This window comes from Sebastes fasciatus, chromosome 14, assembly GCF_043250625.1.
Source record: "Sebastes fasciatus isolate fSebFas1 chromosome 14, fSebFas1.pri, whole genome shotgun sequence".
Classification (NCBI taxonomy): domain Eukaryota; kingdom Metazoa; phylum Chordata; class Actinopteri; order Perciformes; family Sebastidae; genus Sebastes; species Sebastes fasciatus.
In genome coordinates, this window is record NC_133808.1 from 22015930 (window position 1) to 22028132 (window position 12203).

Genomic DNA, 12203 nt, shown 5'->3' on the forward strand with positions numbered 1-12203 from the left:
AAAAAAACAGGAAAAAAACACACTTTGAAAAGAAGAAGAGAACTTATCTTGTCCAGTTGAAAAGTTTAACAATATATGTTGGTGCAAACAGGACGTCTTGCTTTATCAATATGATTATTCTCCACTTTCCAGCCTCAATCACATGCAGCTCCTATATCTGAAATACAGGGTCGAGGTGGAGTAACAAAGCAGATAATAAAACATCATAAAGTTATAAACTCTCTGACCTGAGCCTCGTTTCTCCTCGTGGAATAAAGTAAAGCAGAGGATCTCTAGAACTCGAACTGGAACTACCAGATTTGGATTCTGGAACTTTCACTATCGAAAGTAGCCTTCCAGATTCTAGAGTTTGTAAAAGTCACTAAACGTGCCAGGAAGTATGTATTTTACTTCTAAATTATATTCATTTTTATAATAATTCACAGTGACAAACCTGACAAATCACAAAACCTAAGTCAGTGTTCACGAGTGAAGAATAAAGTGATATTTTCTCTGATCACATATATACAGCCTGCATGCGCGCAGCAGATTATGAGCGAGCTCTCAGAGTTAACAAAGGACGTCTGTTAGTAAACTAGAAAATCAATCATCATAAAATGATCTGCTGTAAATTAGCTGACATATTTATATAGTTTATATTATATCAGGAAATTAGGAAATTAATTAAAGACATTTTGCCAACTTGCTATTGAACTTTAATGAAATTAATTAATTCATTAGCCTTAGATAAAAAGTAAAGAAAAACATATTTTCATGAAAAAACAAACCTCAACTTTGATCAAGATGAGAGCAAACTTGTTTTATTATTATATTCATATTTATTATTATTTTCCTCCCCATTTATAAGGAAACCAGCGGTCTATATTTCTTGTAATCGTCTGTCCCATCTCGGCTCCGTGCCTCCACCAACATTGTTTTATTATAGAACAGCATTCTGTTTTTCATTAGGTCGGAATGATCTTGTGTAAAACTTTTGGGAAAAGTTGAGGGGAATACGGAGGAAATCCCTGAGAATATTATTGGGTACACAACTTTGGGCGGATATGAAATATCAGATATTGTTTGAAAATATATTTTCCATATTTAATCGAAACAATACATAAATAAAGTTCCTTTTTGCTGGTGGTGCAGCGTCTCCCTCTGCGTGGCTGCGTGCTGTGATGTTGGCCCTCCGCAGGGCGCCGGGAGGCCTCGGATATTTTTAGCCGGCGGTGGGGAGGCTTGGTCCGGGGAGCTCGGCGCTGCAGCCCCGCTGGGACCGATGGGCGTTTGTGAGCGATGGTACCTTTCAGAGGTGCTGGAAATGTGCTTACACATGTGCCCCTCCTTTAAAAATAAACCCCCTTTCTCTCTATATACTGTATACTATAGGCCTATATGTATATGTATATGTGTTGGCAAGACATTGAGCTGAAGATGGAGATGGAGAGTGCCATCTTCAATTTAACAGCATGTGTTTTTAGGCTTTAGATTGAGATACACAAAAATAAGGTTTTTGTGTGTTTTTGTGTGTGAGTGTGTGTAGGTTTATATAGAGATTATGTGTGCAGGGGTGCTGTATGCCTTTATTTGAGTGTTTAAGTCTATGTGTGTATATGAGGCAGAAGGTGTAGAATGAAAGAAGGAAAGACAGAAAGACAGACAGAAAGAAAGAAAGAAAGAACGAAAGAAAGAAAGAGGAATGGGGGCAGAGGGGTTGGGCAAGCAGCAGCAACATCAGACAGAGCGACTGCACTTGAATAATTCATAATGGGAGGTGAACACTTCACCCTTTAACACAGACACAAGTCGCCCTGCTTTGCCTGCACTGCGGCCTGCCAACCTTCACATGCACAGAGCCAGGCTGCAGAGACAAAGCCCTCTCTGCTGTGTTCACAGCTAGATGGGGAGATATTACACAAACGTGCCACTTTTTATTCTATTCTGATTGGTGTGACTCAGTCCAGATGGAAGTGTCTCCGCTTTACTGATCAAGCCATGTGTTGAATCTAGACACTGACAGCTTCGTCTTCCACTCATCCAACGTTTTCGTTGTGTCTGTGGCTGAGGATTACATTTCCACTTGCTGTGTTTTCATTTCATCATATTTTACTGGAAGTGAGGGGCTGTTGAATTGAAGTATGTGCTAAGCTGTAATGGTTAACTTAGCTGTTAAATTATGACATCAAAATAGGCCCCCTGTAGATCTTTGCTCCAATGTTTCATGTTAATATTTCAACATATGCTATGCCAAGCGATAGTAGGTCACTAGCAAGTGAAAAAAAAATGAGAATATCATTGCTACGTGACAAGTCTCAGATTGTATTTGCAAGGTGCTCATCAGGTTTACTGGCTTGATGATACAGTAAACACACCGCCATTCATGCATTCCCATCAGTTTATGAACCTCGCAGGATGTTCTGGTTGCCTGTGGCGTGGAGTCTTCTCATACTTCCGTTTTGTTTGGGGTCAGTTCATGTGTGTGTGTGTGTTGTCTGATGCTGGTGTGGCCAATAGGTATGTGTTTAGATATTGATTCACCTGTTTCTACCTCTGTGATGTTGTGCTCCCTCCCAGACAGGCTGGCTCAGTTTGCTATTAATACTCCGAGTTCCCGTTCAGAGGCACTCCCTGATGGGGCAGGGGCTATATGCTTGGCTGACGCTAGCTCGCTAACCGACCACGTAGGCTATCTGTGTGTGTGTGTGTAAGAGGGAGCGAGAGTGAGAAAGACTGTTTGTGTATGCTCTTATTTTGTGCCTGAGTACGCATGTGTGGGAAAATGTGCATTTTTTTTTGGTGGGCAATATGCAGGTGTGTGTTTGTAAAGCTTTTATTTAGAGTGTGGATGTGTGTTCTATTACACTTTAGTACAAATACACGTTTCTATGTGTGTTTTATTCCTCTAGGTGCATCTTTTGGTGTGATTTTGTCTTTTTCGTAACAGTGCTAGTGTTTATGCATGCATTTGTGAGCGTGTTTGTGTGTGTGGGGGTGCTGATTTCCCCAGCCAAGTGCAGCTGGAGGGGGCTTTTTTCCCTCCTGCGATATGAGAGCCGTCTAATTTTCTGCTCTCAAATTCCCCCGCTCGGCTCAATTTGAGTGGTGGGCTCGGCTCGTTGAGAAATGTAAATTGGAAGCAATGGCCCTGGATGCTGAGCTGCTATTATCTGACATGAACAGATAGCTTCATTAGACTCTAATAGGAATGTGTCTACTGCCACTCAACTGGCTGAGTGGCTTAGCACGGCTACAGCTCAGGTGAGCCTCAATTCAGGAGCTGCTTGAGCCTGGAATTTGATAATAAGTCTCCCTATGTGTGTGTGTGTGTGTGTGTTCCTTTCTCCGCTTCCAGGCTCTTTTTTGCCACACTGGCTGATAGTTATCAGACTTGCCTGAGGAAAATGATGATTTCCATCTCAACCTTTATTCTAGTGTGAAACAACAATTAGTTCATGCAGCGGCGGAATCACTTTTCTCTGCAAATGTAGTTTATGCTGCCTGTGAGGGTTCCATTTTGCTTGACTAAAATAGTTTTCACAGTCCTTCGTGACCCACAAATACTCTTTTTGGTTGTCCTTGGAGATGTGTACTCTCTTGCTTACTGAAGCTTTGAATGGGGGAGTACAGGGAGATTGTACTCCTCATATTTTCACAGTGAATAGAGTTACAGCTGCAGGGCCTGACTGCACTGCTGCTTCACTTTGTTGTGTGTGTGTGTGCGCGATTGCTTAGGTAGGTGTGTGTGTATGTGTGTGTGTGTGTTTAAGTGTACACTTGTGGACCGATTTGCTCTCAGCAGGATGAGGAAGAGGCTGAGTCAGTTTCAGGTTCAACCTTAAAGGAAGAGACCATCAAAACGTTATTGTTCTACCATCTGTTTATAGCTGATCATTCATCTTCTGCTCTCTCGTATAGGTCACTTATTGTACATGCTAGTGATCACAGCAACATGTCAATTCATGTTTTTTTTTAGATTACTAAGTCAAAATGTGGAACAGTAAACATAAATGAATTACTCCAATATACTTTTAAAGATTTGTACCCAAAAAGGCAATTTTAGAAAGAAAAGTCGGTTTGAACACCCCTCTTTAAATGTGCACAAATTATTGTTAAGAGTCTTGTTAACAATGATTGTATCACCATTTGTCACACTTCCACCCACTAAGTTTATCTCTTCATCTCACGCTAAAATATAGTTTTCTCTGTTGGGGAAACAGAATAAAATCGAATAAAAAATAAATTCAAAACGTAATTGATTTAAATGAACATTGCCGTCTTATTACCATCAGTTTGATTGTTGCTACATACATAGTTGCTTTCTGTTATTTTATGTGAAGTGGAAGTACTCACAAACTGTATTTAGCTATTGTTTCTTGATTGACCCTGAACATAATCTGGTGTCAAAACACAGTGAGTTTGCCTGAAGTGGGGAATCCATACAGCACGAGGCTGACCTCACATTCACCACTCCATATGGCATGGTCCATACTGACAGTTGTGTTCAATGACAATAATTCACAGCACAGCCATGAGCATGTCCTAAGAATAGAAAATGTTGTGGTTCATTTATTCTGTGCTTGAGGAATATGCTGTATGTTAGAGTTGATTTAGCCAACATATAAAAGAAGCAGAATCTGTTTATGTGTGCATAAAAGTGACCTGCACTTTGCAATGTGTATATTTTTTGGTCTGAGGATTTGGGCAATAGATGTGCAATTACCAGAAAGTCATGACACCAAGCCCCTTACTGTAAGTACTGACATGGGTGCAGCTTTGGCACCATTAACATTCACCACATGAAACCCAAAGCCTTGACTTTCACCATCACGCTAATGGAGCTCCTTGTCTGATTTGTCATATTCCATCTATCAGACATGGATTTCCCTCTCTGCCTCTTGGTTTCTGTTTGATATGAAAGAATTGTTGGCAGGACACGCACATCAAATTGTATTATCATTCATTATAAATGGATTTTGTTTTCGGTGAGGCCAATTGCATTTCAGACCGCCCTCTGAAACTGGCGATTGCATCTGAATTTTTGATGCGGTTTTGCTTCCAATCACCATAGGTGTGTGTAGCTGAGTAGAACGGGGGTTACACGGGTCAAAAGCATGAGACTTGGAAAATAAATGTTTTTCTTTTCAATGTTGGCTCGACTTTAGTTCAATATCTCTTCAGGATATCTGTGTTGTAGCCAGTTTGCCTGGCCAACTTCTGCTTTGATGCTTTACACAGCGAGACAAGACTCGACACGACAAGACTCTCACTGTTGGTTAGCATAGGATATGTGTAGCATGTGTGTGTGTGTGTGTGTGTGTGTGTGTGTATGTGTGTGAGTGGCAGCTGAGTAAATAAAGTCATGATCAGTGCTTGAGGTTGGTGATCCCTCCTGTGGGATTAGATGAAGGCTAATTGGGGCTAACAAGGACTAGATACTCATGTATGTTCTCTTTGTTTTCTCTCTCTCTCTCTCTCTTCCTCACCACAGTCAACCTGTTAGACTCTAAAGCAAGCCAAGGGGAGTTAGGATGGATCTCCTACCCAGTGCATGGGGTGAGTACCCTCTATCTCTATACATTTACCCACATCATGTCTCAATATGCTTACATTTGGGGGGGGGCTGATCCACCAACATGAACTGGATTCATCTCCACTCCACATGAAATCAGGACTCCCGTGGTTCTCACTATGTCATGTTGACCCAATGAGCCAAGTGCAGATTAACCCACATTTCTTTAGACGTTTTTTTGTCCATTCTCCGTCTCTCAGGTCAAAGGTTAAGCATTCGGAGCTTGCCATATGGTCAAGATGCTTAAGGGAAAATGTACCGTGTGGGTGTTTGTGTATCCGAGTGTGCATGTGTTTAAGGAAAGATTAAGGCATTAAAGGATTTTAGGTTGTAGACACTAAAGCATCCACACGCGATAGTCGATAAGCTCCTTTTTTTTGGAAATATTACATCAACAACAGACATAGCATTTTACTGCTGTTGCATGTCAACATTGTAATTCCATTGTTGAGATTTCACTTGTTAATCCATTTGTTCTTCAATGAAAACACACTCCACCTCATTCTGTCTGTCACACATGCTTTAACACAGTTCTTTTAACACACAGGTTTCAAGTTTGTGAGCGTTATGCATTAATAAAAAAAAAAAAGAAAATAATGAAATATTAATCAAAGTTTTAGCTTCTGATTTGGTCTCTGTTTTGTTACTTTTATTCACTGTGTAACTGCAAAAATCTACGTATAGCGATCATTTTAAAAATGCATTTTTGTGCTAAAATTCTATAACTTTTTCTACCGCAACAAAACAATACTATTACATGTGAGAATTGTACAGCTTCAATAAAAAAAACAACCAGCAATGTTGCAGCAATATAGTTCCATACTTCTGGGAGAAAAAAAAAATCATGCAGCTTCATCTATCAGCCTCTCTCGCTTTGCTACCACAGTCCCTCCAGTGGGCTCCCACTCAGTGTTTATTTGTCTAGCTAGTTAGACTACTGTGCCTCGGGTCTGGCCCACTGACACACACACACATACCACACTTCCTCGTTTTTTTCTTTATTAAGTGTTAGAATTACTCCTTGGCAGTGGCTTAAGGTAATCCAGTCATTTGTTCCGTGGAGCTGCCAAACCTTGTTTCCCTCGGCCGTATATACAGAGCTGGCACCGTCAGAACGCTCAGTTTCTTCACGAGGTTGAACCACAATGCAAAAATGACCCAAAGGAAAAAGTGCAGCAGGCTGTTTAAAATGCATTTAGCCCAAAGACAATTGCAGACTAGAGGACAATTGCGTGACCATGTCACGGGAGAGATTGATGTTGTGCTGATGGGAGTTATTCACGTGTAGGAAAATGCGTTCCGATAACGGGGGACTTGATCCAGCACTGGACATTGGAATGTGTGACAGAGGTTACACAGTGTACGCAGCGAGCTCTGCTTTATTTCAATGTTATTTGCTTTGAACGAGTTCAGAAGAAAGACGTGTGGTTATACAGTTCATAAAAATGCTGCAGCAATGGAAGCCAATGTCATTCTTAAATGAGAATGACTCTAGAGAGGAAGAGAGGGGATGGCAGAGGATCAAAAAGAGGGAGAGAGACAGAGAGGCAAAAGGGATGAAGAGCGAGAGAGAGGAAGAAAGAGAGAGGGAAGGACAGCAAAGGATGAGAGAGAGACAGATATTGCTGATGATCAAGTCCTCAAGGTGAATCATCTGTAATTACTCACGTCATCCACTGACTGCGCTCCGATAAGCAGCCTGCCCTGGGAGACTGCTGCTCACAAATGATTTCTCATAATGTGGCAGTGGCACTGAGCCCTCACACACACACACATACACGCACACACACACACACACACAAAAACACTCATTCACATTGATGGAGAGGCCGCGGCTATTGGCCTACCGAGACACACCGCGCTCTGGTCAGAACAAATTAAGAGCTTAGCCTCCCCAGGATGTTCACTCCGGAGCCACCGGCTAGACTGACAAGTGTGTGTGTGTGTGTGTAGTGTGCGTGTGATCCAGATATACTGTTATCTGTCTGGGAGGCAGGCTGATTGCTGAGCAGTGTCCAGGGGGCTTAGCCCTTCACAAGACTAAAGAGTGTTAAAGATTACATTCTTGTGTGCTATGAAAGCATTCTTCAGCAACAAACCAACACCCCAGACGCTGGCTGTGCATGCAAAATAGAATTAATGGGCACATACAAAGTGAAGTCCATTCTTTTTATAGGGACCAACAGGGGATCCAACGGCATCGCCGTATATGCTAGGATTACTAACTTAGCTAGTTATTATTTACAGTGTGCAATTTGATTTTGCTCAACTGAAATGCTGAAATATTACATATTTGAAATGTTGAGTTCATAAGTTAAATAAAGTAAATGAAACTCTTATATTTACTTCAATTCTACTAACGAGTCACATCGGAAAGCTACTTATTTTGCATCATTTTCCACAATAGATTTTTTTTTTATGCTTTAATAAAATCTGTCATAAAATATGTCAAATGGCACAAAACGTGGTTCCTTATCGGAACATCAGGATCCAATAAGAATAAGAAACATTTAAAAAAAAAGAAAATGTAGAATTTGTATTGTATGTTCAGTTTTTACATGTTTAGAATCTCCACAGGACTGTAGATCCTTTATAAAAGCTAAGTAACAATGGGGTTGACTGAGCTTTGCTATTGTGAAGAGAATGCTTGACATCTATAGAAAAAAAGTCAGCAGTGAACTCTGCATATAGTGTCAGCAATTATGAGAAATATTTAACTCACACAGGCTCATTCACATCTCACATTCCAACTCTCAGGTCTGGAAGAGGGGTGGGGGCCATGCACAGTATAATGGCATGGCTTTTTTTTTATCTTGGACTAGGTTCACCACTTCAGTCGAACAGCTTTCTATTTTTTTTCTTTTTGCTGTCAGAGTACAGATTGCTGTTTCAACTTCTTTAGTCACCCAAGGGCTCTTAAAGCCCCCCGTGCACCGCTGCCACTCCATCTGCGAAATCAGCCTGACCAGCATAAAACGCTCCCCCTGCCCCCCAGAAAGAAAGAGAGCACAGAGGAAAGCCCGTCCATAAACGAGGATTAGCAGGGAGGGCAAGGGACCAGAGATGAGGAGGAGGAGGAGGAGGAGGAGGAGGAGGAGGAGGAGGAGGAAGAGGATGAAGTATATAGTGTGTTAGTAGTTACTTTCCAGCTGATGTAAACCCTCTGATTGACAGCATGCACAAGGCAAGACATATTCAACATATTCAAAATTATATCAAATACACCCATTAGTGCAAGAAATGTATTAATATTCCCCAAAACAATGAAATAACATATTAGACCTCGGCATAATTAAAAAGCACAAACAAACCGTTGCACCCGACAGTATTATCAATGTATTGCAGACGTGGTTCTTTGGAATTGATTGAAAATCTTCCTTCAGCAATTGCTGCTGATGTGTCCTTGAGCAAAGCATTAACAAGTATTAGCTTGGAGCTGCTCAAAGCCAGTGAGAAGAGAAGGTATGAAGTGTGTGTTCAGGTTTCCCTTTGGTTAGACCGGCTGATGAAATGTGCTCTGACTGATATGCTGCAGTTGTCGTGTCTGTGACCCCACTGACCTCTGTGGAGCCCGAGAGCTCTGCACTTGTTGTTGTGGGCGCTCCAGTTTTTAGATTTAACCCTCTCCAGCTGTAGCAGTATAATGGACTATTGTAAATACACTATATATGAACTCCCAATCATTGTATTATAAAGCCCCATTTAGTAGTTCCATGTCCAAAAAGGACAACAATCTAAAATATTAACTTTTTCATATTATTATGTCATATAGCCTATCATATGTTGATATAAATCCCCATGATTAAATAAAAAAAAAACCTGGATGTACTTACTTTACTAATTATTGTCACACTTTGGCCAGCATTCCTATCCATAATGAATTGCTAACAGACATCACTAGAATAGACGCTGGTAGGACTGAATATATAATATATATATTTTAGTATATTTAATATTAGGTTGTAACCAAAACCCCATCATTGACACTGTCTTAAAAAAAAAAGAAGTCATTATTGTTAAACCTTGGAGTAGAGGACGCTCGTTCTCAATCTAGTCTTAAATGCATTGTTACCCTACACTGTTCCATTACCTCCCATTGACCCTCGTTTCTTTGAAGTGGGTGAACCGGTGTGCTGACTCAGTGACTCTGAGACGTGCCTGTTGCCGTAGTTGTAATGTCATGAGCAGATCAAGTTACCATACTCCATTTTACTGTCCCTTTAGCTCCTTCACCATACCTACAGCACAGATCAGAGAAACCAGGGGCGAGATCACACCAAACTGTGACCATCAGGGGTCGGGGTCAGAGGTCACAAGGACTGGTGTAGGGTGCTGGTGTTGTTGTATATCAATTATAGGGCAGGGAGAGGGGAGTTACGCCCCCCTGGAGAGAAACAAGGGGGTGGCTGCTCACTTTACTAGACCTTTATTTATCCTGGCTGACACACAAACAGTTCCACACATTCACTGTGGGAGTTGCCTCTGGTGGGCGAGTAAAATGTAAAAAATAATAACCCAAAAAGGTTTGCCCAATTGCCCATTCAATACAATGCAATATGCAATAGGGCTTTCTGGATCTGGATAGTTATGTTGAGACATTCTCTATTTATTTCCTCACTTTCTCTTCTTCCTTGTCGAGTGAAGGACAGAAGACAAGCCTTAGCCAACTAACCCAGGGAAGTGATTCAAGAGTGTTCATTCGTATGATGTAATGTTTGGAGATGAGGAAGAGGATATAGCTCCATGTAATAGATGCTATCCTCCAGAGTCGGAGCAGAGGTCTCATTTACTTTGGCAGAGACTTGCTCAAGTCAAGTCATCTTCTCTGGAATAGGATATAGTACGCCTAACACACACACACATACATACAGACGTGTACACACACCTGGGTTTGATTTTGAAACCCTGTGTGTGTGTTTGTGTTCGGCCAACTTCAGACCTCTCCCAAAGACAGCTTTGAAGCAGATCAGCAATCACTCGCAGTCGCTTTAGATTAATTTAGCCCAGTTTTGCATCATATTGGTGGACATGAAAGTACATAAGACATAAATCCTGCAGCTCTCAAAGGCATCTGCTTGCAAAGACTGAGTATTATGCACACACACATTCATGCAGATACACAACATGCTCATGCACAGGACAGCGAGTGAAACATGGTTCATGTCCACACACACTTGCAAATTCAATATATACTGGCATATATACAGTAATGCACACACTGTGCCCTCCACCCTCAGGCCACTTGTGCTGTTAGAAACCAATTTAGCCAGAGTAGCTTTACTTTTCAGAGTGACGGAAAATCAAATGTGGCACAATGAAATGCAACAATAATGTTCTCAATAAGTGGAGAAGCTCTTGAAACAGATGTGGGTGTGAGATGAGGTACAATTCAGAGTATGTACTTATAAGTCTGCTCAATTTACATTTGCTCCATCCTCTTAAGTTTTTCATTAGACGGCAGATCTTACAGAGGTGGAAAGAGCCGGTCCTCCAATAACTGCACATGTGTGCTTTTTATGTATTGGAAAACAAATTGCATTTTTTCAGCTATATAATATTACACATTTATTACATGGCCAAGCTGCTATTTGCCATTATTGTGTTTCAACTATAAAACATAACTTGTAATCAAATTGTACATTTTCGTAAGAGGCAAAGAACAACCCTGTCTTCCAGAAATCATATTTCATTTGTTTGGCCAAATATATTTTGGAAGAAACATAATTGTTGCTTGGATTATGTTCACTGGCGATGTTTTTTTTTTTTCTTTTTTAAAGTATGGTCTTGTAAAAAGTGCAAGACTTTGGTATGCATCCTGAGTTCCACATTTAGTTAGGTTCAGAGAAACTTTGGTTAAGGTTAGAAAAAGATTGTGGTTTTGGGCAAATGCAGAAACAAGTAAACACATCCAGATCTTTCTCTAATCATAGCCAAGCGCTTTGTGTGCCTAAGCATAATCATAAAAAACGTTAAGCATGCTTCAAGCTTCAATGCCGCAAACAGATATACATGGAAAACCAGTTTTGCGAATTTACAGATACTTTCATTAAAATGTTTCCTCATTAAAAACATAGTTTGTGCAACATTACGATTCTCTTCAAACTTATTTTCTGCTGTTAATTAGTAGTGTATAAATGCAATATCCATGAGATGGAGTTGCAACTAAATATATGCTGTACATCTTGGTTCTGCACACACATTTCAACTTTGTGTGACAAGGTTAGAGTATAAACACCTTCATTGACACGTGTTGCCTTTTTCATGTATTTCCAGACAGAATGTAAATCAGTATATTTCTGTATTGAGTATTTTTAGCAGGTAAAATTTTTAACCAACAGAAGTGACGCATCACATCTGCACAAAAAAAGTTAGATTCCCGGTTGTGCTGCTTTTGAATCCTGGCAGAAACACATTGTTTAACTATGACTATGTATATAAAGCTGAAGCAGATTAGGATGCTTTCTTTTCATTACTTTCATGTAAGTACATCGTCTTATCAAACATAACGTCAACAGTGTCACTAATCATCGTGGCAGCTCTCTGCTCTCTGTTGTGTCAAAGTCTATCATCAAATCTTGTTTGCATGTCACCACATCATTAGTCCTACATGTATTTGGAGTGAAGTTATTAAACTCGAGGGTAAAGCGAGGTG

At 40.6% G+C, this 12203-nt stretch overlaps 1 protein-coding gene across 3 annotated transcripts in view; it reads left to right on the forward strand.

Moving 5' to 3' along the window:
- epha3 (eph receptor A3) overlaps positions 1–12203 on the forward strand; it is a 143935-nt gene that overhangs the window by 38984 nt on the left and 92748 nt on the right. For all 3 annotated transcript variants that reach the window (XM_074659681.1, XM_074659682.1, XM_074659683.1), the window contains one exon: positions 5471–5535. In XM_074659681.1, coding sequence (XP_074515782.1) covers positions 5471–5535 — 65 coding nt within the window. The remainder of the gene's footprint in view (positions 1–5470; positions 5536–12203) is intronic.